The sequence below is a fragment of the Macroventuria anomochaeta genome, assembly GCF_010093625.1.
Source record: "Macroventuria anomochaeta strain CBS 525.71 unplaced genomic scaffold BU25scaffold_16, whole genome shotgun sequence".
Lineage (NCBI taxonomy): Eukaryota > Fungi > Ascomycota > Dothideomycetes > Pleosporales > Didymellaceae > Macroventuria > Macroventuria anomochaeta.
Genome location: NW_022985377.1, coordinates 342,193 through 367,337, shown reverse-complemented (window position 1 = coordinate 367,337; position 25,145 = coordinate 342,193). Strand labels below are relative to the sequence as shown.

The 25,145-nt window shown below is 52.6% G+C and overlaps 8 protein-coding genes across 8 annotated transcripts; 6 read left to right on the top strand and 2 right to left on the bottom strand.

Moving 5' to 3' along the window:
• The first annotated feature begins 275 nt into the window (after nt 1–275).
• BU25DRAFT_410760 (uncharacterized protein) lies at nt 276–2,738 on the top strand. The gene has a single exon (XM_033706380.1). It carries the CDS (start codon nt 532–534, stop codon nt 2,494–2,496), a length of 1,965 nt encoding a protein of 654 aa, XP_033561804.1. The 5' UTR covers nt 276–531; the 3' UTR covers nt 2,497–2,738.
• Nucleotides 2,739–5,201: 2,463 nt separating this feature from the next.
• On the top strand, nt 5,202–6,312 carry BU25DRAFT_367861 (Maf-domain-containing protein). Its single transcript, XM_033703878.1, has 2 exons — nt 5,202–5,922; nt 5,973–6,312. The coding sequence occupies exons 1-2, from the start codon at nt 5,313–5,315 to the stop codon at nt 6,203–6,205; spliced, it is 843 nt and encodes a 280-aa protein (XP_033561803.1). The 5' UTR covers nt 5,202–5,312; the 3' UTR covers nt 6,206–6,312.
• Nucleotides 6,313–7,003: 691 nt separating this feature from the next.
• Nucleotides 7,004–8,173, top strand: BU25DRAFT_439999 (NADP-dependent leukotriene B4 12-hydroxydehydrogenase; the record flags this gene model as incomplete). Its single annotated transcript, XM_033709143.1, has 1 exon — nt 7,004–8,173. The coding sequence occupies exon 1, from the start codon at nt 7,106–7,108 to the stop codon at nt 8,171–8,173; it is 1,068 nt and encodes a 355-aa protein (XP_033561802.1). The 5' UTR covers nt 7,004–7,105.
• Nucleotides 8,174–9,249: 1,076 nt separating this feature from the next.
• BU25DRAFT_439998 (uncharacterized protein) lies at nt 9,250–12,786 on the top strand. The gene is made up of 6 exons (XM_033709142.1): nt 9,250–9,940; nt 9,995–10,614; nt 10,650–11,736; nt 11,798–11,927; nt 11,961–12,387; nt 12,678–12,786. The coding sequence occupies exons 1-6, from the start codon at nt 9,485–9,487 to the stop codon at nt 12,682–12,684; spliced, it is 2,727 nt and encodes a 908-aa protein (XP_033561801.1). The 5' UTR covers nt 9,250–9,484; the 3' UTR covers nt 12,685–12,786.
• Nucleotides 12,787–13,498: 712 nt separating this feature from the next.
• Nucleotides 13,499–13,891, top strand: BU25DRAFT_297219 (uncharacterized protein; the record flags this gene model as incomplete). The annotated part of the gene is made up of 1 exon (XM_033701930.1): nt 13,499–13,891. A coding segment is annotated over one exon (393 nt), but the record flags the coding sequence as incomplete, so codon positions are not given.
• Nucleotides 13,892–15,094: 1,203 nt separating this feature from the next.
• BU25DRAFT_298154 (uncharacterized protein) lies at nt 15,095–15,510 on the bottom strand (the record flags this gene model as incomplete). Its single annotated transcript, XM_033701944.1, has 2 exons — nt 15,095–15,304; nt 15,328–15,510. Coding segments are annotated over 2 exons (393 nt in total), but the record flags the coding sequence as incomplete, so codon positions are not given.
• Nucleotides 15,511–17,049: 1,539 nt separating this feature from the next.
• Nucleotides 17,050–20,669, bottom strand: BU25DRAFT_410756 (uncharacterized protein). Its single transcript, XM_033706379.1, has one exon. It carries the CDS (start codon nt 20,462–20,464, stop codon nt 17,315–17,317), a length of 3,150 nt encoding a protein of 1,049 aa, XP_033561798.1. The 5' UTR covers nt 20,465–20,669; the 3' UTR covers nt 17,050–17,314.
• Nucleotides 20,670–21,065: 396 nt separating this feature from the next.
• BU25DRAFT_491226 (uncharacterized protein) lies at nt 21,066–24,894 on the top strand. The gene is made up of 3 exons (XM_033711551.1): nt 21,066–21,407; nt 21,508–21,651; nt 21,757–24,894. Exons 1-3 carry the CDS (start codon nt 21,344–21,346, stop codon nt 24,576–24,578), a joined length of 3,030 nt encoding a protein of 1,009 aa, XP_033561797.1. The 5' UTR covers nt 21,066–21,343; the 3' UTR covers nt 24,579–24,894.
• Nucleotides 24,895–25,145: the final 251 nt, after the last annotated feature.

Here is a 25,145-nt window from a genome sequence, read left to right as displayed (position 1 = left end):
ACCGAGATGGATGAATGTCTTCTGGGCCTAAGAATAAATGCTTGAACGTCCTGAACCTGGGATGCGTGCCGTCTGATCTGAACCCTCAATACGAAACGAACCAACAAACAACTGCACAATCAAAGCCACCATCTTCCGCAGACGAAATAACGTCGGTCGGTGTTGCACAAGCCGTTGACGTCAGCCGCTGTCGAGGCGATCTGCAAGGCGTCCAGCCTCACAGTCAAAGCCTCTTAGATTGTCACTTGCAATCTCCGCCTACTCACAGCCACACGCTGTAGGTGTAGATTGTGTTGACACGCCAACGTATTCGCCATTGTTGCTCTCGTCTTATATCCTTCACCACACGCCTCACTACATATGCGCTATATCATCTACCTTTTACTTGAAGTTGTGACGGTGCGCAGAAACCCGTCGACGCCGCAGCTTGGCATCTGTCTCGCATGGTCTTGCGTTGACGCCCTCCCGTACAAGACCACAGATCTGTCAACTATACACGTTCTTTCAGGTATCAATTCAGCCTAGCAAATCATGCCGCAACAACCGTGGTCAGGCTGGATAAATCAGACGTATTGTCAACCGCCAACACAACCCTCAGATAATCGATCTTCGCAGTACTATCAGCAGTCCAACTCGCCTCACCTACCATATCCACAGCCGGTAGCGCAGTACATACAGCCATTCTACGGAACACTAGGACCTGCACCTATCGTTGCTGAACTACCAACTCCTCTTCCATCAGCACCACCAATATCGACGTCAGAAACCCAGCTGACCGAAGACGAACAGCTTGCGCGGAAACTATCAGCTCCACGTCAGCAGGTGACGGAAGATGAAGAGCTGGCGAAGCGATTACAACATCTCGAAGTTCAAGAGGCGAGGAGCAGGTCTAACAGCAATGTCAGCCAACAGCAGCGTCCGGCCAGCATGGCTTTGCCGAGTCCGCAATGGACGCCCTCGCTGGCGCAACATAGGTCGTCGCATTCGTTGAGACCACATTCTCAGAACATACCCATGAGTTTGTCACACAGCCCTGTACTGGTGCAGCAGCAATCTATACAGTCTTTGCGGCCGCATTCCCAAAGCCTTCCTGAGGCACCGTGGGGTCCTGGATCATTTGGCCCACCACCGCAAGCACAAGCAAGATATAGCTTGTTACCAGAGGTAGTTCCCAACCAACCCCCCAAGCTCCCTCCAAGACGCCTGCCACCAGCAGTCACGAGCAACTTACCTGAAGTGGTGACTGGTAACGTACCTGAAATAGTGGAGTCACCTTCAGACCCGGCCTCTTTGGCAGCCTACCTCGAACAGCATCGCCAAGTTCCATATCCGCCTCAGTGGAGACTTGGCCCGGTCGTCAAGATGTACCACGCGCAAACGAGCATTACATCAAAATCAAACTGGTTGGACACGCCAGAGTCATCAGCTTGGTTGGCTCACCGACAATCAGAGCACTCTTCAAACCCTTCACCTGCATCATATACCTTTGCTTTCAAACGAATAGGCGGCAACTATCGTGATCCAAGGTTCTCATGGGTCATGAATTGTAACGAAGCAGAATCGAAGGCCAAGAAGCGACAGCCAGTATGGTCTTACGAACTACGTTTGGACCTAAGAAGCGGCGTTCGCAAGAAGGAGGTTCTGAATCCTGGTGGAAAAATAAACATACTCACCACCTACATCCGCGCATCGAACTACGATTCTCTTCGCTTTGTCGGCAACGACAGGAGAGCTTACCTCTGGGTGAGCCACATGCCTGTAAGCTCCACCAATGGCAGTCGCTACGACATTCTCCGCCACGCCCTGTTCGTCGCGAACGACCACCCAGACCCCTTGTACGGCGACATCGTTGCAGACCACACATACTGGGACGGCTTCTCCGGCGATACTCAAGTCCACAACGGCATGATCTGTATTGAGTGTCGAACGAAACCGATCGTTGGCCAGCGGTGGAATTGTAAAACATGTCCAGACCACAACATTTGCGGCCTCTGTTACTCTTGTGGTACGAGAACGTCTATCGAACCGGCATGCAGACTGTCACTTACGTGTCTTCCTGATGAAACTCTCTACATTCGCTCGCCGCTTGTAGACCATGCACTTGTAATCGCCTCACTACAAGTTCTGAAAGACTGGCAGAAGCACGAGCTACGGCAACAGAAAACTAAAGATCCAAAGGGTTTCATGCACAGCGAGGAAGCGGCGCGAGAGCATGACTTGGGGAGATTGAGCTATTGGAGAGGAAGTGATATTGATGGAAAGCTCGGTGCGCCGCAGAGGGTCAGGAGCAGAGCGGAAAGTGCAGAAACTGTGCAAAACGCTAACGAAATCACGAGTGCGTTGGGCAACTTGATGGATGCCGGTTTGGCTATTGCGGCACAAGGGCAACAGGGTGGACATGGTGGGGGTCACAGTGGCGGTGGGTACAGTGGACATCATACTTATGGGGGAGATGGAGGAGGTGGTGGTGATGGCGGCGGCGGCGCCGGTGGATGAGATCGGCGCTGAACATGCTGCAAGCAAAACACATTATTCTTCCACGGCAACTCACCAGAAGCATAAAGCGCTGTTAACCTCCCTGTTCGCGGTTCGAACAGCTCCCCTCGCCGAACAAAACCACCGATACTTCGACCTCGGACGCTCCATGCTTCCACCACACCTCACCACTCGCTATGCAATAATTGTTATGGTTTGCTGTTGGCAATCCTACGCTTTCGCACACCTTCGCAACAAAAAATACTGTCACGTTGATATCTTCCGTGCCTGTTCTGTATAGTGCTCTGCTTTGCCGCAAGGCATACTCCTCCTTCTACAGTGGCACCAGAGCAGTATTGCTGCTCCTTCAACTCACATACACGTTCTACTAAAGTTTGTTGAGGTCGTAACACTACGCAAAAGTCGCTACGAGCGTTTGTGGCTGCTGTCGCGCGGGATTCCGTACATCCTCACCGCACGAGCTGGTCCCGGGTGCTAATACTGGCTAGCGCCAGACAGCCTTACGCGCTACACGGAGCGCTTACAGCGTTAGATAACCTACCCTTTTTACATAGCACCGCCTGCGGTTGTGGCTGCGCACGGCCTTTGCGCATCGATGCCGGCGTAGGGGTTTTCGGCCAGCACCTGGGCTCACGACTTGGCCACTAACAACATCGTTATTCTGCAGGTAAGACCTTTGCAGGGCTCCGTGCAAATGCGTGCTTCATTCCGACACAGAATCTGCAATGTTAAGATCAGCGAGATGGGGTCTAGATCGCGTACACGCTACAGGCGTTATACCTATTCGCCGCTACAGACACATGATCCAGCTGGCAACTCCCAACAAATACTACAGACTTGTTGCGTCCATTATTGGAACAACCATTCGGTGATCTGTATTGTTACATCTGCAATTCTACTGCGTTCGCCAGCAAGCTACAACCAACGACCGCCACGCCAACGTGCACTGCTCTATTACAATCTCAGCAGAGCCACGCGCCCAGATCGACATCCAAGACAAAGTAAGTCTTTGCATACTGCTTTGTTGTATGTTCGATACTCCAACGGCAGCCACAAAAAACGCTGCATATTGTACAATACCCACTGGCCCTCTACCGAGAGCTGCGAAGGTTGCTCTTCCTGCAGTATGCGTGTCGCTACTGGGTTGAACATCTCGAGCGCAGCCAGCAGAGCATCGTAGACGGAGGAGAAGTGCACGTCTTACTCTAGAAGCACCTTCTGCACTGGCCTGAAGCGATGAGCCTGATGGGAGAGACGGGCCAGTACGTGCGCCTGCTGGCAAGGCTGCAGGCGATGGTAGCGGTAAGAGTACGTTTGTGACAGACACCACAATACACTAACTTGCAACACAGTCATCTGCAAGCAGGTGTCCAGGCTTCCTCCGCGATGCGGATCGATTTGTGTTGCGCTTCTGTTCAATCCTAGCAGAGGCACCTCTGCAGGTGTACTTGTCAGCGCTTGTCTTCGCACCAGAGACGAGCATTGTTCGGAAGACGTTTATTGATCAGGTCCCTCAGGAAGTGGAGATGCTGTCAGACAGAAGCGCAGACTGGGATGCGTGTCGCAGCGTGCTGGAGGGCCACACAAGCATTGTCAATGCGGTGGCGTTCTCGCCAGACGGATAGCTGGTCGCCTCAGCATCCAACGACACGACAGCGGGAGTGTGGGAGACGGCAACAGGCACGTGTCGTACTGTGCTTGAAGGCCAATCCCGGTACATTGACTATCTCGCTTTCTCGCCAGATGGCCATCTTTTGCACACTAACAAAGGATACATTCTGCTGCCTCCAGATCTCAATCCGACGTCACCTTTTGAGCAGGAAGAGCAACCTTTGCAGCTCTCGGTAGAGGGCCAGTGGGTGTTGCGCAACACGCAGCGCTTCCTGTGGCTGCCGTCTGCGTATTGATCATACAACACAGCAGTGTGCAAAGACTTGCTTTGTCTTGGATGTCGATCTGGGCGCGTGGCTCTGCTGAGGCTGCAGTAAAGGTGTGTGCAGGGGCATGCGGTGATTTGCAGTAGTTTACTCACAAACATTGAAGTTTTGGATGCAACAAGGGTGGATTAAGTAATGCTATAAGCAGTCTTGTGGCGCGTAAGGCTGTCTCGCGCTAGACAGTATTAGTAACCGTCTGCTTCAGAGGTACCAGATCGCACGTTAAGTTTGGGAAATCCTCGTGCAACAGCAGCCACAACGCTTGCTGTGGTTTCTCTGCGCCGGTACAATGTCAGTGGGCTTCGATGTAACCCATGTGTAAGTTGTAGGAGCAGTAATCTTGCTGTGGTGCTGTTATAGGTGGATGTTTCGCAGCAAGGTAAAGCCCTACAGGGATCAGACTTATATAGGACGTTAAACCAATCAACCAAAGCCCTACAGGGAACGGGCGCGGAAGGCGTCAATACGGGGGTAATTATTCGCTGCAATAATGCGCGCACGCGTAGAGATATCCGTAGCAGACTTCAACTACCAGTGCATAGCAATTTTTGGGGTGTGGTGGAAGTAGAATAGTTCAAGGTGGAAGTATTGGTGCTTTTATTCGGCGCGGGGGGTTGTTCGAACAGCAGGGAGGTTACTTCGGATGCATTGAGCCATGTGCGCCTGCATGCGCAAGCGCGCCAGGGAGAAGTTGCGCGAGTCAGGGTCAGCAGGAGCTTCGGGCAACATTGTGTCATCCCAACTTTTGTGGCTGGAGGACGCACACCACTCTCACATCAACAACCTACAATTGTGACATTCCACTCACTGCATATTGTTTCCGAGCAGACTTGACGCTACATCAATTGCTACAACACTCGAAGTCCGCTTAATTCAGCCATGTCAACGCCATCAGAACCTCCACCACCCTATGAAGATGCGGCAAAAGTGCCCTTTCTGTCAGACCGTAAATCGCCAGGCCCTTCAGACTCGAAACGACCGCCCCAGGGCCCACTGCCTCCTCGAGGGCCGCCTCCACCGCTCAGCCTTCCTGCATTGAACGAACTGCGACGAAAGCGGGTCATCCTCGCCTCAGCATCTCCTCGACGAAAGCAGCTCCTCGCCCAGCTTGGTCTCCAAAATGTCGAGATAGTGCCCTCGAAGTTTGCCGAAAACCTTTCGCACGACCTTGGTGCTCTCAATTATGTCCTCGAAACCGCGACTGCGAAGGTGCAAGACGTGTACCGCAGCGAAATCGACAACACGGACAGAGGCGAACCTGCGCTGTTCATTGGCGCAGACACAATCATTGTCAGCCATGATGGCAGGATATTAGAGAAGCCAAGAGGCGCCGAACATCACATCTCTATGCTAAAGACGCTAAGAGATCAGGGCGAGCACAAGGTTATGACGGCTGTGGCGGTCATGAAGCCGTTGGAGAGTGCTATGGATCCGGGATACAGGCTGGAGACGCATGTTGAGGAGACAACGGTCAAGTTTGACCCGCAAGGTATGCTATGCGTCAATCGTGCGGAGTGCACAATGCTAACAAACTCGCAGTCACAGATGAGCTCATACTTGCATATGTACGGACGCGCGATGGCAACGACAAGGCAGGCGGCTACGGCATACAGAGCGGTGGTGCGGTACTGATCGAGCGCATCGAAGGGTCATACGACAATGTCGTTGGGCTGCCAATACGTGCAACACTGAAGTTGATTGAGAAGGTCATGGAGCCTGAAGAGGAGCTGGACGACGACATGGATAACATGTTCGTGAGGGAGGGAGATTAGGAGGACGACTCCATGTGTCCCATGCATTGATGCAGTTGCAAAGATAGAATACCAGTGAAAACTGCAACACGCAGAGTTGCACATTCGATAGAGAAAGAATTGCACAGCTGAATACAGAAATCTTCGAGAACTTTCGCACGAAGGACCCTATCGGCCGTACCAAAGCATTGACGTCTTGACTCGCCTAGCAACGATGCAGAGCCTCTCTTGACTCTAGTTGACGATCATTAACACCATGCCGAAATCCCAGAAGAATGCGTCCTGCCTCATGCCTCATCGTAAAGACATACGCAACAGCCGGTATGACTTCTGTCCGCTTTGTGTAGATTGTTTAACCCTCAGATGTTGATTTCTCAACTTGAGCTCAAGCCCCTCATTACTAAGGATCCCCCACTTGCCTCGGCTCTCTTAAACGCATCACTGCGGGCACTTGACTTGAAGTGGTACACTTCCGGACCGCCCATCGTCGTCATCCCTCCAACGCTTTCCAAGGACACGTAGAAGTTTCTACTTTGAGCTTTGTTCCGTCCAACATTGCTCTGCAGAGTTGCGGCCGAGGCAATCGTTTGGCTCTGCTCGGGGACGAAACACACCGCAAGGTCCGCAAGGCAGCTCTTCTCTCGGGCAGAGAACGGCGAAAGGCGTAGCTTGACCCAGCTTGACCCAGCTCATCCTGCCTCCGCAGCTCGATGGGTGGTGCTGGGCGCTTCATTGTGACGCAACACGGTTTTGGCTAGGCGTGAAGTCACATTTATAAGCTGTGGTGGTGGGTATATGTAGGTCCTGCCTTCCTCATCAGCTACGACACACCAAACCAATTGCTTCCCAATCCCAAAATTTTCTCGAGATAACCTCCCTTCCTTTACTTGATACCCCAAAGCACATTCACAGACAGACACAATGGTTCAGAACAAGGGTGTCATTTTCAAGCAAGTGCCTGAGGGCTGGCCCGTCCCTGGCCAGGACATCGCAGTCGAGGCCCGCGAATTCGACCTCGAACAGCAAATCCCCGAGGGTAGTCTCATCGTCAAGAATTTCTACGCCTCATTCGACCCCTACCAGCGCGGCCGCATGCGATCTCCCGAGAAGAAGTCGTACTCCCCTCCCTTCGAGCTCGGCAAGCCCATCACAAACCGCTCCATCTTCAAGGTCGTCAAGTCGAACAACAAGGACTTCAAGGAGGGCGAGGTCCTGATCACCCTCGGCACCACACCTATCGAGGAGTACTCCCTCCTAGACGCCAACACCGTGAAGACCGTCCGCAAACTCGAAAACCCCTACAACCTGGACCCAAAGTACTTCCTCGGCCCCCTCGGCATGCCCGGCCTGACAGCCTGGTCCTCCTTCTACGAGATTGGCCAGCCCAAGAAGGGCGAGACAATCTTCATCTCCGCGGCCTCTGGTGCCGTCGGTCAACTCGTCGGCCAGCTAGCCAAGCACGAGGGTCTGAAGGTCATCGGCTCCGTCGGTGACGACAAGAAGCTCGACTTCATCAAGAACGAGCTCAACTTCGACGACGGCTTCAACTACAAGACCGAGAAGCCCGCTGACGCGCTCGCCCGCCTTGCACCCAACGGTATCGATATCTACTACGAGAACGTCGGCGGCGAGCAGCTCGAGGCCGCTATTAACGCCATGAACAACTTCGGTCGCATTGTCGCGTGCGGTATGATCTCGCAGTACAACCTCAAGCCCGAGGACAGCTACCCGATCAAGAACTTGATGCAGGTTGTTGCCAAGCGCCTCACCATGCGCGGTTTTATTGTTGGTGACGAGAACATGGGTCCTAAGCACGCGAAGGATCATCAAGAGAAGCTGCAAAAGTGGTTGAGCGAGGGCACTTTCAAGGCGAAGATCAGCGTCACAGAGGGCATTGACAACGCTGTTGATGGCTTCTTGGGTATGCTTAAGGGTCACAACTTTGGAAAGGCGGTGCTGCAGATTGCGGATTTGGAGAAGGAACAGTAGATTATGATACCAAAATGGCTTTGGGCCTTGAATGAATAATTTTAAATGAGCAATATTTGCGTTTTCAATCTTCTTTTGCTGTCGTGCTCGTGATGTGCTGCATTCGTTCGATTGGTCAGCCGCTAGCCTCATGTTGCTAGAGAGGCAGCGCCGGCTGGTGCTCATCTACATTCACTTCGACACAACTATAGACACTTCAACTAAGTTAATGTCCCCAATTGCGCGGATGAGCGGAACACCTGTAGCGGAGGGCGGGACTGCATCGGAACCATGGAAAGCCCTAATGGCACGGATGTACTAGCATTAGGACTACAACGTGATATCGCTGCATGAAGTTGAAGTGCGAGTCAGCTCGAGACAGGTCCGCGTGGGCCGCAAACCCTGCAGTGAGACATTGATCAGGGAGAGAAATTCTTCGGTGCTACAATCGTGACAGAAGGCCAGCTTGCAGTGTCCTGCTGCGCTTTTCCTTGCAATCACCTTACTCGTCACCATGTCTGCTATGCCTATTAACGTCCGTCCCTACGTGCCGGGACGCACTGTGTAACGGGACGGATTCGTATTCCGGAGCCTCGCCATCTCTTATTTGCAAGTACACAGACCTCTAACTGCCAAATTGATGTTCTTCAGCCAGTTCTATGTAAATGCAACAACCTCCGGCATGGACTGAAGCGATGTTGACCTTACTGTCGATCGTTTCGTCAACGCCTTCAATCGCCCCATCGTCGATATTCCCCTGTCCGTTTGCAACATGAAAGATTTCCATAGGATCGGAGGGTCTGATAGAAACTACAGTTGGAGATAATTGTGTCTGCCAGCTTTGAAAGTTGCTTTGACATGAGAATTGTGCAGCCCAGGAGTTTCGCCGGTCATGAGCAAAGATCGCAAAAAGCGACCCAGTGAATCGTGATACGCTAGCGTCACTTGGCATACAGTAACTTGCATTAGCGTGCTGAGATGTTACTATAAGCTATCGTACTAAACTCAACCCTATACCTACAGCAGATCAGCCGGGCGCAGGATGGTGGCTTTCTGGAAGCGTCTTCGAACGACTGCTCAGCCTCTTTGCTGCACCATCCTCACAGAACCAAGAACATGGCGCAGAACACCAGCTTCAGCCTGCAACACTTGGATCGCTGCTTCACTGTACAGCTATCCTGGGCTTTGCAGCCACTTATGCTCTTCTCCATACGCTCGGCCTAGATTGCACGTAGGAGCCAGCTGCCGCCCCCTCGTCCTATCAGGCTCCCGCATCGAGCCCCTCGCATCTCCTTCCCACTGCATGCGTCTGTCACACATCCACTCGAATCGATGCGTCTCTTAAACTATGACGAACATGGCGAGCTCAACATTATCAGCTTTGACGATTCTGCAATACCACCATATGCGATACTTTCACACACATGGGGAGCAGATGCGGATGAGGTTACTTTTGCAGACCTTGTGACAGGCGATAGCAAGGCTAAGTGTGGCTGCGAGAAGATTCGCTTCTGCGGACAACAAGCATGGCAAGATGGCCTACAATATTTCTGGGTCGACACATGCTGCATCGATAAGACGGATAAAGCTGAGCTCTCCCACGCTATCCGGTCCATGTTTCGCTGGTACCAGAACGCGACGAGATGTTATGTGTATCTATCGGACGTATCGGCAAGGAAAAGGAAGCTTGGCGATATATCTACCAAGTTTACTTGGGAGCCTGCTTTCAGGGCAAGTCGATGGTTCATGCGTGGCTGGACGCTTCAAGAGCTTCTTGCCCCAAGCATAGTCGAGTTCTTCTCTCAAGAAGGGCAGAAGCTTGGTGATAAGAAATCGCTAAAGTCATTAATTCACAAAATCACCAGCATACAATGCGAAGTGCTCGACGGAACCCCTCTTTCCCAGTTCAGCATCAACGAACGGTTGCGGTGGAAGGAAGGCCGGGTGACCAAGCACGAAGAAGATGGAGCATACTCGCTGCAAGGCATTTTAGATGTCGAGCTAGCGCCAGTATATGGCGAAGGTGCAGTTGGCGCCTTCAGGCGCCTTATGGACGAGATCGAGGATTTAAAAAGATGTGTCCAAGACATACACAGTACAGATCCGCATAACGACAAGAAACGCATCGAGGAGACGAAAGGCGGACTGCTAGCTGACTCCTACCGCTGGGTCCTTAATAACACTATTTTCCAGCAATGGCAACAGGACAAGTGCAGTCGACTGCTGTGGGTAAAAGGCGATCCTGGCAAGGGCAAGACGATGCTGCTCTGCGGCATCATCGACGAGCTGCACAGCTCGCTACCTAAAACTGCCTCTCTAGCGTACTTCTTCTGCCAAGCGACCGACTCACGCATCAACAGCGCCACGGCCGTGCTGCGAGGGCTGTTGTACATGATTGTGAGCCAGCAACCGTCACTTGCATCGCATGTCCGCAAGAAGCACGATCATGCAGGCAAGGCCTTGTTTGAGGATGCCAATGCCTGGGTAGCCCTGACAGAAATTTCGCAGATGTACTTCGAGACCCAGGGCTCAGCACTACCTACCTAATTGTCAACGCACTAGACGAGTGTGCCACTGACCTGCCAAAACTGCTCGACTTTGTCGCAAAGCAATCATCTGCGTCTTGCCGCGTTAAGTGGATTGTTTCAAGCCGCAACTGGCCGAACATCGAGGAACAGCTAGAACGGGCAGAAGACAAAATGAGACTGAGCCTTGAGTTGAACGCAAGGTCGGTCGCGACAGCGGTTGACATCTTCATCCAGCGAAAGATGGACCACTTGGCACAGACAAAGCAGTATAAAGCAGAAGTTCGATCTGCCGTGCTCCAACACTTGATATCGAACGCCAACGGTACCTTCCTCTGGGTAGCGTTGGTGTGCCAATGCCTCGAGGCGACACCAAGGTGGAATGTGCTGAAAAAGCTAGCGCTATTCCCGCCTGGACTAGACTCTCTGTACCAACGGATGATGCAGCAGATCAGTGAGTCAGACAGTGCTGAGATCTGTCAGCAAGTGCTGGCATCGACGGCGATCCTGTATCGACCTGTTACAATCTTCGAGTTGACTGCACTTGTGGAGCCGCTTGAAGACTTAGCCGATGACCTGGAGTCTGTGCAGGAAATTATCGGTCTCTGTGGATCGTTCCTGACTCTGCGAGAAGACATTGTCTACTTTGTGCATCAGTCAGCACAAGATTTTCTTTTTGCAAATGCATCTGACAAGGTCTTTCCATATGGGACCGAAGGCACACATCGCGTCATATTTTCAAGGTCACTTGCGATTCTGTCCCGGACATTGCACAGGGACATGTACAGCCTGAAAGCGCCGGGGTTTCACATCGACAACGTTCAACCGTCTGACCCTGACCCACTAGCAGCGTCACGCTACCCTTGTGTCTACTGGATTGACCATCTGTACGACTCAAAACCCAGGTTGCAGGCAAACAGTACCAGTGACCAGCAAGTCACGGGCGTTGTTGATAAATTCCTAAGGAATATGTATCTTTACTGGCTAGAAGGGCTGAGTTTGTGCAAGAGCATAGAAAAAGGTGTAGTCTCGATAACAGAACTATGGTCATTAGTACAGGTACGTTGAAAAAAACCGCATATTGAGATAGTATAGAGCTTCTAAATGTTAACACAGTTAGGATATGCGTGGTCAAAGCAAATATGCTCAACTAATTGAAGACGCTTGGCGATTCATCATGTATCACAAGGTGGCAGTCAGGAGTTACCCACTCCAAACTTATGCATCTGCGCTGTTGTTCAGTCCAACGGGTAGTTTAATCAGATAGCTGTTTTATCACGAAGCCCCAGCAGGAATTATGATTAAACTAGCTGTGAGCAATACATGGGGTGCGTGCCTGCAGACGCTTGAGAGCCATAGCGACGTGGTCAGGTCAGTAGCCTTCTCGCATGACTCGACCAAGCTGGCATCAGCATCAGACGACAAGACTGTCAAGATCTGGGATGCTAGCAGCGGCGCGTGCCTGCAGACGCTTAAGGGTCATACCGACTGGGTCAGGTCAGTGGCCTTCTCGCACGACTCGACCAAGCTGGCATCAGCATCAGACGACAAGACTGTCAAGATCTGGGATGCTAGCAGCGGCACGTGCCTGCAGACGCTTGAGTACCATAGCAGTCTGGTTAAATCAGTGGCCTTCTCGCACGACTCGGCTCAGTTGGCATCGGTATCATACGGCAATACTGTCAATATCTGGGATGTTAGCAACGGCGCGTGCCTGCAAACGCTTATATGCCGTAGCAATGTGGTTAAACCAGTGGCCTTATCGCACGACTCGACCCAGCTGGCATCCGCATCAAATGACAATACTGTTATAAGCTGGGATGCTAGCAGCGTCGCGTGCTGTTCGACACTTGATACTAGGTATACTCTCCAAGATCTACCCCTTACCTTCAGCGACTATTGTCTCCATACTGAGAGAGGTACTCCTGCTTTCCGCAGCTTAGAAGCTTCTAGCATAAGATATACTGCGGAATCTGAGCATCCCCAATATCAAGATGTAGGCCTTAGCTCAGACAACATATGGATTACACATGCCGGTAACAAGGTGCTCTGGGTGCCATCGGACTATCGATCGTGGTGCTCGTCTATGTGCGGAGACATGGTAGGAATAGGTGTTGGGTCAGGGAAAGTATGGATTTGCAGCATTATTCCTTAGTAAGTTACATTATATCATGTAAGCCCAGGGCACTACACACGTCATGTGGTCTATCCACTGACTAATCAGTCCACTACTCCATGTACATACCCCGCATCTGGGACACATCAATGGACAGAAGAGAGACCATATACAACAATATACACCACCCCTACCACAAGCTTACATATCATACTTCAAAATGGCCGTTTTTCTCTTTCCATTCACTTTGATGATGTTGCACAAGCGATCAGCGGCAGGTACGCAACGCCAAAAGATGCAGTAATTGCCACCACTGTCAGCTCTGCGACAGATGTTACTCCGCACGTCCACAAGGAGGCTGCGAAACTGAGCTCGAGATCAATGCTAACATCGCAGGCGTTAGTGTAGGAGCAGTCTTGCATACCTTTGTACATTCACGCAGCTTCTCTCTCTCTCACTATTTCAAGAGAGTATCTGTACAAGCATAAAGTAGTACGAGGTTGGCGTGTTGCCCTCACTGTTTGATTCTTATTGTTTTGTTTCTCCTATACTGTCAACACAGTCGGTTACAACGTAGATTCTGGTACAGGATCCCAGCTGAATATGAGACACGTCTTCCAATGCGTTTTCGAGGCTACCAGGTTCAACAAATCTGTTTAGTTGAGTGCTTGGTACTCCGTCACTCTGCTTGGCGTTCTCTTCTACAGCCATGCATTGGCGATCTCAGATCTGTTCATAGCGCCCGACACCGACTCAGTCACCGAGATCGTCAACAGCTTCATGAGGCGATCTCTACTGAAGACTAGCCTAAATGAGGAAGAGCGCTGGGAGGTTGTTTACAAATTGTTTAACAAGTACTATGCATGGCTTCGACCGCCGAAAGAAGCGAATGCAGGAACAAAGATATCAGCATGGTATGTGGTCCAAGCATATTTTGATGCTTACATGTCGCAAATCCCGGGAATATTTGCGGGTATGGCGTTTGGCACAGTCAGCACTGCTCGTGCCATATGGGATACAGGCTTTGATATTTCTGGACTTGACGTCTTCGGCTTTGGACAGGTCGTAGCGTTGGGCCTCCTTGCTCTCACTGTGCTTGCCGCTGTGGAGATCATCAACGGTACGTTGGTTGCAAAGTTGTTTACAGCACAAGATATCGTACTGACGCCCAGGGACATACAGAGCAGGCAGAACTTGCCTCCGAGACGAAAGAGCTCAAAGATCTCAGCACGCCGAACCGCAGCGCCCGTGTATCCTCAGGCCTTGGATCTCCAGCTGATGCTCACATCTTAGGGAGGAAGAAATGGTATCGGGAATGGTTGATTCAGATCGGTGTGCCGAAGACGAAGCATGAACTTCATACCCTCGCTGCAGTGCAGACGGCGCCTGACGACTACGAAGACAGCACCATTATAGCTCGGAGACTTGCTAAGGTATCAAGTGCAATCTGGATCTTTCACGCCTGTCTCTACACGTACGCTGGCCTGACATGAGATTTCGAAAAGCTTGAGGCCAGCGTTGTCACGTTACTGGTACTGTGGAGGATATTTCGAACCTTCCTCGCGGCCAAAAGGATATTGAACCAGATGTACTTCGTCAAAATAGAAGTCAGCATAAGGATCAGAAACAGAATTCTACCAGCATCTTCTTTGCAACAGCCGCTGGTTTAGGCAACCTCAAACCTATCAGCGATAACCGTGACCCCCATACAGCCCAGTACTATCCAATCACCCGCCTGCATCCGGTCCGCCACCGCCACCACCGAACTCTTCGAGTAGGGAAGGCAGCTTCAACCCTCTACCACGAACGGGCGCCGGGCACGACTCCGGCATCATCTCACCTGTGCAAGGAGTCATGTATCGAGGTTCGTTCCCATTTGGCCAGGCGTTATAGTCCGTGTGCCCTGCAAACACTTGCGTGGATTAGGTCGTTACTGTCAGTCATCACCTCCACTACTGCTCTTCTTGAGGCCCTGCGCCTTTCCATTTCCGGCTAGCGCACACAGCTCCCTTCTGTGTAGATAAACACCACGGAGGTGGCTACTAATACAGAACGATTCTGCTCACTTTCTCTCCCCTTGACAGTTACTCCAAATTGGTTTTCACGGCTTTCCCATGCCTTCCTACATCAGAAGCCTCAATCCAACAACACTTCATGCATAGCAGCCGTAGAAGTTGAATATCTCGGACATTCAGGAGTTGTAGGCAGTATGAAGCTGATGCAATTAATGAGTGGCTATACTACTTATATGTGAGTTGGCTGCTTTGATCTCTTGGATGTCGTAGTCAGCATACAAAGTACAGCTTGCTGGAGCTCAACTCCGCGCTCAAAGGCGCTGCAATAGGAATTCCAACACGTAACAACTGGCTTGATGGGCTCGCGGATGCCAACAGAGCCACTAATAGCCATCTCCTCCACTGCTTGGCGCTGGCAGCTCGCAAAGAGCTGATACTGTTGTGGGATGTTGATATGGTTTATTACATCAAGAAAGACGCCAAGCAAATCTCCCTGCTACCACTCTTTCATACCGAAACCTCCTCCTTGTAGTGCTTGCAATCGTTGCTATATGTCTCATTGTCTCTGCCAAAAATAATAGTTTGGCCAATAAGATTGAGTATGTGGCAGCTGCAGCGGAGGCGTCGATTGGTGGCGGTGAAATTGTACATGGCAGCGAGCTTGTTGACGGCAGTGTCGTTATCGTAAGCGTTATTCAACACAAAGTAGCCGAGTTTGCTGCGATTGATACCGAAGTACTGAAGGATTTGTGCGACAGCGTCAGCTATCGCCTGGCCAGTATGAGCTCCAACCAGCTGCGACAGCGCGATGGGAAGGTCTATAAGAAATTGAAATAAATAACTGATAAGAGAAGCTCCCGGTAATATAACTGGAGCCAAGGTGCAGCAATGGAGGCCTATAGTAGGTGTCGTGGTTTATTGATTCATCCTATCTACGTTGAGGTTGTCACAGGCTATGCCTAAACTGAGGCTATACCTTGATACCTCAGGCACATAGGGTTTCCAAGCTTGACAGGGCAAGGAGGATTGCTAGAAGGTTCTTTGGGCTCTGTGACAGGAGGTTCTACGGGCATCCATAAGAATGCTCTGTGTTGCACTGATACCGTCAGCGCAGTACGTCACGGTGAATGAGGGACAAATTGAACGCGTTGGCTATAACCCTAATTATGATTACGCCACCTGCTTCTTCAAAGGAATAGAGTATGGTCTGATGGCTCGCTACTATGAAGAGAATAGCAACATTTTTAGAGTCTAAACGACAACGCGCAGTAGTTTCTGCTGTCATCTTGCTCTTTGGAATGGCAACCCGAATCTGGCGCCTCTTCAAAACTTCGACAAGAGTGTATCTCACCACACGGCAGTGGTTAATTCGTCATGTCAAGAAGCCTTTGCGGTGCATTCTCGAGTTCGCTAGATCCAAAAAAGTTACCCTCAAAGGTATTACATATCGTCCAGTATTTACCACGTACCTGATGTACCATGTACTTTTGAACATGTTCGTCTTAAAGATTCTTCGAGGTCCGTACCTAGTCACCCTTCTATATGCTGCAATTGCTGACACGTAAAGGTATGGTTTCCAATGGCCGGCTTGATTTCGGGCATGACCAACATATATCCCTTGTCTGTAACCTCTGACCTGAAGTGGACATTTGGTCGAGTGATCGCCATGTTCATGCTGGTCACACCACTCATTACTCTAGTGGAAACTTATATCACAAGTGAGAAGCATTCTTTGTTCGCTGTTTATTGATCAGCATACGCCCAAGGCCAAGGCAGGGCGTATCGCTACGAACGCATTCTGTTTGCTCTTGTATTCTTCGTTCATTGTCACGGGCTTTGTACTGGGTATGCATATGCTTGCTTAGCACTTTGGTACATGTGACCTGCTCCTGGTCGTTGAGTTCGCTTTCACAAAGTGGCGTTCGGCTCCTTGCATCGCACCTGTTGCTCACGATGAGAACACTAGCGCAGTACCTCTGCATCCCATCTCAGCCGCAACACTAGATCCTGCTGCGTCCGGCCAACCGTTGACTTCTGTGTCGACATTGTCTGCCCCGGTGTCATCGGTGCGCCTACCCGCCATCGATACAAGCCAAAGTTTTCGTTGCGCCTCCAAGGCGAGACACCGAGGCAGGACTGGGCATGGTGTCACCGAGGAGGACGGACAAAAAATAGTTGATGTACATCTAACTGTCGCGGAATACGTAACGGAAAGATCGAATCGCATACCAAGAAAGAGAAGGCCATCCAGAATAGTATGTGGTTGCACTGTCGTGAAGTCATCGATTATACAAAGTATTTGGTGGGTATCATCTCTCCCGCGAAACAGATATGCTCAGGCTGCCTTTGTTGCCCAAAATTCATGCTCCCCAGAGTTTCCGTACAGGGAAGTATATATACACAATAAGGTATATCACACACAAAACGCCGACTTTTGCCTACAACGCCTAGCTACGAGACCTCCATAGATCCTAAATATATCACAAAGAAGTAGAGCTTCGTAAGCTCAGTCGCTGTCGAGTTCGATGATCTCGTGGATAACGGGAGGTTTTGGCCGCGCTGCAGTCAGCATTGCTGCTGGAGTGGGTTCGGGCGTGTCACGGTCCTGAACACCATTCGGATCTCGTTCCTCCGGCTTAGGCTTCCAGGATCCGTCTTTGTCCACGATAATGGCTCTTGTCTCCAGTAGACCCTTCTTCTCGAGCTCGTCACGCACTTCAACCAGAAACCCGTCAACGACCAAAACGTTTGGGCGTGCGTCTGCTTTGCATATAGGACAGCGCCACTGGTCGGCCGCAGAGACGTCGCCCTTTCGCGGTCGAGTCTCGAGGAAGGTGTCGAGGTCGAAACACTCGTTGTGTAGACAGGCTGTGCCTCGCACAGGCGTGGCGCAGATCTTCGATGCGCTGAAGGGATCGCGTAGGTTAATTGTGAGCGTGCTTTCGACTATAGCAATATCGTCGTCATCGGTCTCACTGGGAGATAACTTTCGCTTGATGTCGTTGACGGTCTTTCCGGCCGATATGCTGTTCTTGCAGCAGCGTTCTTTGATGGAGGCTTGTGTCATGGTACCCAGGAACTCAATAGCGACAAGATAATCGCGGTGTGTAGTATCGCTCGCATTGCTCATCACCAAGACTTCGAGTATGTTTTCGCCTCCTCGTACTAAGCCTGTGAGATCGACCGGAAGATCTTTTCCGTTGTGCAGCTTTTTCCGTAGCTGTAAGGGAGTATCGTTGAAAGTGAAGTAAGAATGAGGAATCCAGCTATTCTCGGCGATGGCCCAAGCATCATCCTTCGGCTCCTCGTTGATTGGCCATTTGACGCAGCGAAGCCGAAGCATCTTGTGGTTTTCATCAATGAGTCTTCCGTCCGCAGCGCCCGGGGCAGTGTGTGTTGGTTTGGCAACAAACTCCATCTCTTTGTCAGAGAATTTGAACGACAGCTTCTCAATGATATTGTTCGGATTCATTATCCTCTGCGGCTTCCGGACGAATCCTTGCCAGAAGTAATAGACGGAAGAAGAGAGGTTCATGGCCTGTAAAACCGGACTTCGAAGGTGAGCCTGATGTAGGCCGAAACGAGAAGGGTTCGGTACCCGCTGCTGTGGCTGTATTACGCCTGGCCGTGGGAGTAACGCTGTGGAACCTTGCCGCAGGCGAGGTGAGGGCTGCGCCTGCGATGCCGTGTGATGATGTGTTGCCTGAGGCGGCCGTTGACGACGGCGAGACATTGCTATATCCCCAGTACTGGGTGTATTGTAGGCTTGTGGTTGTGGCCGTTGTTGCTGTTGCTGTTGCTGTTGCTGTTGTAGGTGGACTTGAGGTGAAGCTGGATTGATTAGCTGGAAACCCTGGCTTCGTAGCGCCGCCTCGAGTGAGCTTGTAATCTGAGCAAAAGTGAAGCTCCAAGCTTGCAACTCTTCGCCTGCCTGTGGACGACCTCCAAGCTGCCCCATGGACCTTCGCTGATCAAACTCCAATTGTGCGCGGTTGAAAGCATGCAAAATCTCTTCTTCGAAATGACGCTTCTCCGCAACAAAAGGAGGGTAACCTCCCCAGAGTGAGCGGATAATAGACCTGAGAAGGAGGCGCTGAAACGTCAACGAGGTGATTGCACAATTAGCAAATTCACGCGGAGTCGGTGGGATCTTCCGACTCTCACTCACGTGTCTCAACTGACCCACATTCGCCCAGTTATTCACAAATTGTACAAAATCGCGCTCTGCATGCCGGAACCTTGCAGGCCATGTTGATGCAAGATACTCGATGGCAAATGGGAAAGTGCAAAAAAAGCCCATGAAAGGCGCCGACAGTTGCAGATTATCATCAAGTACCTCCCGCATTAGCAGATATGCTGGGCGAAGGTTCCCATTGCATTGCAGACTCAGACTTGGGGGAAGAGACTGCGGCGAGTGGGTCATCAAACAATAGTACTGATGCAGAGTCAAGTACGCCCAGTCCTGTTCCCTCACCGCTTCTTCCAAGACTGTGAGGCGCTCTCCGTCTCGACGTGAACGAGTAGCGACCGAACGCGCTCTGAACGTACTTAATATTTGCAGGCAGGCCTCGAGCGAGTACCACTCGTCGTGATATGATGCACGTCGTTGTGACGGAAAAACACGATGAGGCTGTACAGCCTGCTGTGCGTGTGTATCGGGTGGTACCCCGAACGGTTGCGCATTTAGTGGCGGGCTGACGTGCGATTGGTGCGCGGGTGAACTTTGGATATGTTGACCTTGAACCGGAGACGGATTACTGCGCGAGCTAGGTGGACGGCCCAGGTGTTGAGCCTGCAAAAGCTGGGGAGATGCCCTTTGTCCATTCGAGGCTCGACCAAGAGACGGGCTGCGACTCGACGCCTGGCCTAGTGAAGGGCTCCCGTGCTGGGCGCGTGGTGCTGAGGTGTGTCGTGGGAACTCTGAGAACGGGGGTAGGGTTGAAGGCGACACTACCACTGGTGTACTTGCCGTGGCACCTGGTTGCGGTCGAGCTGCAGTGTCGATGCGTGCTCTTTTGTCCACCGGCACTGGGTTCTCTTCCGCTGGCCGCTTTGGCGCAGCAAGCCCGTGTCCTACAGGACTCTTAGGGCCCGTTGCGCGAGGCGGGCTGGAGGCACTTGGTGACTGCAACGGCCGAAACTCGAATCCACCGAGGTTGGCCCTTTGCTGTGGCCCAGTCTCGCCGCTCTGCACCTCTACATCATGCGCATCGTCCTCACTTGGTGTGGGCGAGGGGAGCACGGTGATCTCCGCGCTACCACGACTGGGATTCCGCTGATGAGTTGTAACAACATTGTCAAGCTGCGGCGACGTCGAATTCGAAGAGGGTAATCTCTCAGCCGAGGGCGCAGTTGTGGGGCTGACTGCCTCTGTCGCGTGCTGCTGGTCGGTAACGTCTGGCGGTGGGTATCTCCTAGGTCTTCCTCGCTTTCTGACGGGCGACGGTACAGAATTCCTCGTGGGATCTGGCGGCGCAGCAGGAGCACCATTGACGGCGCCAGTCATCCATGATTTCATGTGTCGCCTGCCCAGCGCATAGTTGAGTGTGCTTGCGGTTGCGTTGGCGACATGAGCGTCGCCCGATGCACTGGCGCGCGCACCGGCGGTCATGTTCTCTTTGTGAAGACCAGGCGTGAAGCGCCGTAGTGGGTACATGTTCGTTGGGGCGTGGACTGGCGAGCAACACGCCGTTCCAGGAATCGCGACGGATGCGGGGAGAGCATGTCCACGAGCAGACTATCAAAGGTCTACGAGCATGAGAGGCACGGCAAAACGAACTCTATTTGTTTGTGTCGTGCCACTTCTGCCTCGGTCGAGGAGGAAGTCGCGGTCGAGGGCTGTTGGAAAAGTGGCAGGTGCGGTGGGTCTATGGGGAAGTCGCGATGCAAGACATTTGCGACGACGACTTGTCGAATTGCCACCGCGGCGCTAGCGAGCCAGCCAGCAGCAGTGAAACAGCAGACGGGGCAGTCAAAGCAGACGGGGCAGTCAAGGCGGCCCTGCACTGCAGCATTGTCGACTTGCATAGCTCAGAACGAGAACAACAACGGCTGCTGGGCGCGATAAGGCGATGCGTGCAGCGGGAGGCCATATCAAGTGCTGCTCGTGGAGCCCTCCTGCCCGTCCTACGTATCACAGCAATTAATTTAATGAGGGGAGCGCTGCTGCACACGGAAGGTGAGTGGCTGGGCTGCTTCTCGCCGCCCACGTCCAAGAATAGGGCGCCAGACGTGCCACGATACAGGCCAAAGCCGCACCACCTCAGTACACTTTAGGCCACAGCTGTCCTCTGCACCTTTCGAACAACGGCGCGCTCGGGAGCATCCTCAAAGCCGCGCATCCGAGTCAGTCCGCGTAAAGACCTAAAGACGCTTTGGGGGGACGACGGCGATAGCGCGAACGCTTCCGCACTATATCACTACATCATGCACAGTTGAGCGTTGGGTGTCTGACGCCTTCGACTTGCACTCCCTGCCCTCCGCCTGCTGCCCACCTGCGCTGGGCCTTCCACTCCTTTGACCCCTCGGCGCAGCCATGGCTTCCGGACTGCGCTCCCACACGGAGCACTGCCGGCCGGGCGACCTGCTTGTCGTCGTGCGTGAGTGTCCCCACCCCCTCTAGCGTGCTATGGAGCTCTACCAGCGATGATCACGGGCATGGTGCTGCGCTACAACAGCATTGCTGACAGGCTACCGCAGACGAGTTTATTGCCCGTAGCCCCGACGAGCTTAGTCTGAGGCGGGGGGATCGCATTGAGCTGATCGAGCGCGATGATGACTTCGGCGATGGCTGGTTCCTGGGAAAGAACACAGAGAGCGGGGAGAACGGGCTGTTCCCTGAAGGTACGTGAGACGCCGGCATATCCAGGGCAGGAGCGACCGAGGAGCACGCGCTACGATGCTGTCGGGAAGCTTATCGTGGCTGTTGCCGTCTCTAACAGATCCCAGTCTACACGCGACCGGCGCCAGCACCCACCACAACAAACCTCCCCGTACACTCGCGCGATCCCTCGAACATCTCACAGCAAACACCCAGCCAGCTGCCCGGCACTGCGACCTCTCAGCCGCCGTCGACCCAGCCAATGAGCGCGCCTCAGTCGCCAGCCCTGGGCCAGGGCCCAACAGAGCCCCTGAACGTTGCGAACTCGACCACCGGCGCCGAGATCGCGCGCAGGACATCGCTGAACGCGGCACCCAGGAGTATCAGCATGACGCTGAACGGTGAAGAGCACCAGGATGAGGTCAGCATTGGGAGCCCGGTCATGCATGAGACACTGAGCGTCATCGACGAGCACATCACCGATATGAGCACGCCCCGCCATAGCGCCGCCGTCGTCCAGCGAGACCTGAAGGCCAACATGAACAACGACTCCGGCAGCGAGTACAGCAGCCACCACCGCCTGTCCTACATCAATGGCCAGGAAACGGAAGACGAGGAGCAGGACTACCACACGGACGAGGAGGTCAAGACATGGTCGCCAGCGCGCGTGGCCGAGTATCTGGAGGATGTGGGCGTGGAGAAGAAGCACTGCGACGTGTTCAGGGACCAGGACATTGACGGCGAAGCGCTGCTCGGCGTGGATCGCAACTTCATCTTCATGAAGGAATTCGACTTGGGCCCAATGGGCCCTCGACTGCGCACATGGATGAAAATCAATGCCCTGCAACAGGAGGTCAGGAACGCGAAGGAGGCTGCCAAGGCATTGACGCCCCTCGACAGTTTGGAAGACTTTGCGCCAATGGGGGAAACGACCACACGGAACAGAGCTTCGTCGCTCGGTGCAGGCATGCTTCCTCGGATACCCACACTGAGGGAGAGCATGGGCTCACGTGGCAGCTCCAGCCGCCAGAACATTCCCCGCGCGATGTCTTCAGCAGGGCGCTCCACGAGCTCCACGATTGAGCCGACATCACCACTGATTCAGGCAACCCCGACCTCTCCACCTCTCGGCAGTCGACCTTCTGCTGCTTCTGTACGTAGTCTCAACCACAACAGACGGCATTCTTCGATCGATTACAACATGAACCCGCCGGTACCTGGCAGTGTCAAGCCTGCGTCAACTGCCCCTGTAGCGTCAGCGCACAGGAAGGCTCCATCGTTTGACCGCAATTGGACTATGGGTTCGCCGCAGAAGACCTCGCACGATTTGCAACGCCCTGCCTCTTCGAATCATATGCACGCCTTGAGTACTAACGGGACGGCTTTCGACTCCAAAGAAGCAGGACTAAACGCTGCGAGTGACCTGGACAGGGGCTACTTCTCAGGCGGCGAGGTCGACAATCGCAAGAGCCGTAATGTGCTTCGGAAAAGAGACAGTGACAACACTGCTCGCAACCCTAGCATTAGCACATCGTACAGCCGCCGGCACAGCAGGATTGGCAGTGCTGACTCGGTTATGAGACAAGGTGCTGTGTCTCCTGCAGCTAAGCAGTACTACGGAGGCAGCATCAAGAGCGACCGCTCGAGCGCATTCGATTTCGTACGCCCGCTAAAGCCGATAAACGATGGACCCCCCACTGTTACGAAGCTGAGTTACGACACACCCAGCATCGACGCCATTGCAAATTCGCCAGCTCTTCCCGGAAGCGAGACATCGTCGACCGGTCGTGCATCGCCTTCGCCAGCAGCGACAACACAATCAAGTTCGTTCTTTAGTAAGAAGTCACGCACTGTCGGTCTCAGGGCAATATCAGATGCTATCACTGGTGGGGAAAGGGCCAATGCAAGCGCAGTGGATGTCGCTCATTCATCGAACAAAGATTCGCCTATGCAGTCACCAACAAGGACTGGATCCAGCACACCGTCTGGTACGTCGGTGTCGAAGAGCTTTGAGCTTGACAAGGGCGACAGGCGGCATACCAGTGGCTCCACTGTAACAAAAGAAGTGACCAAGAAAAAGGCTAGCAAGCATGGCACTAGTGCTTATCTCAAGGGGCGTCAACAGATCACACCACAGGAAGCCATGAAAAACTGCGATTACAGCGGTTGGATGAAGAAAAAGTCCTCTAGTTTGATGACAACATGGAAGACTCGTCTGTTTGTGCTGCGAGGTCGACGGTTATCGTACTACTACAGCGAGAACGACACGGAAGAGAAGGGCCTCATCGATATTTCGTCGCACAGAGTCCTGCCGGCAAATAACGAGAGGATGACCGGTCTACATGCATCAATCACTCGTGCAGCGTCCTCACCATCGTCGCCTCACAATGCTACGATCCAGACTGCGGCATCAGTGGACAGCGCTAATGCTGCGAACAGCGTTGAGGAGAGTATGGACGGCATGTTCATCTTCAAGCTGGTCCCACCACGCGCCGGCTTGCAGAAGGGCGTACAGTTCACCAAGCCTATTGTGCACTACTTCGCTGTTGATAGTCTGGCAGTAGGGCGACTGTGGATGGCAGCACTCATGAAGGCCACAATCGACCGCGATGAAGGCCTCCCCTTTACTACCACATATCAGCAGAAGACCATCTCGCTAGAGAAGGCACGCGCTATGCGTCAGCGTCCGCCAAATCTGATGGACGAAGACGTTGAGACAGCATCGAGTAAGAGAAGTGAGCTCGGCAAAGAGAGCTTGCAAGACAGTACCATCCATGAGGAAGATGAGAAGCAAGGCCTCGCTATCTCTGGGCTTGACGATGCACAGGTGCTGCTCAACTACGCCGAGAACGGCTCACACCACACGGCCTCAGTCAATGAGCCGGACCTTGAGCAGCAGCAGCAACAGCAGCAGGGGCAAGACAAGCCACTTCCACCAATCGTGTCTTGAGCTCTTCCATCACACACTTTTCTTATTTTCACCCACATACCCCGTTTCGCTTCGGCCTGCTTTACGTATATGCTCTTTAATACGCTCATTGAGCATTCATAGTTGAGCGCGCGATGATTCTGTTAGCAGTTGGATACGAACAGAAACGAACACATAAGCTTTGGAAATACCTTTGCGGGTGGAACCGAAAAGTTTGATATATTTCTTTACTACATGATGATCATGACGTTGGATCTGAGACAAAGCCAAGTTTATACCACAAGCTTTTCCTATGTAATGAGAGAAATAGCAAGCGAGTTTGACAATGTAATTGTACGGAGGCAATCCGGATACACATTCCATTGAGTAGTCCCTCGTCGAGGTTGCATTGTTGAAGCGCGTCATGTTCGCGTATTGGGGATTTTGAGCATCCCTTCGTCCCTTGCCTGCATACTGACCTGGCTCCAGCGCGGGACAGAATGTGCAAGCATCCCAGCACACATTGACTTCCTCGTGCACACAGTATCTTCACATATCAAAGACAGCGTTTGCGCGCTGCGTGTATCCTTACCAAACAATCGAGCTAGG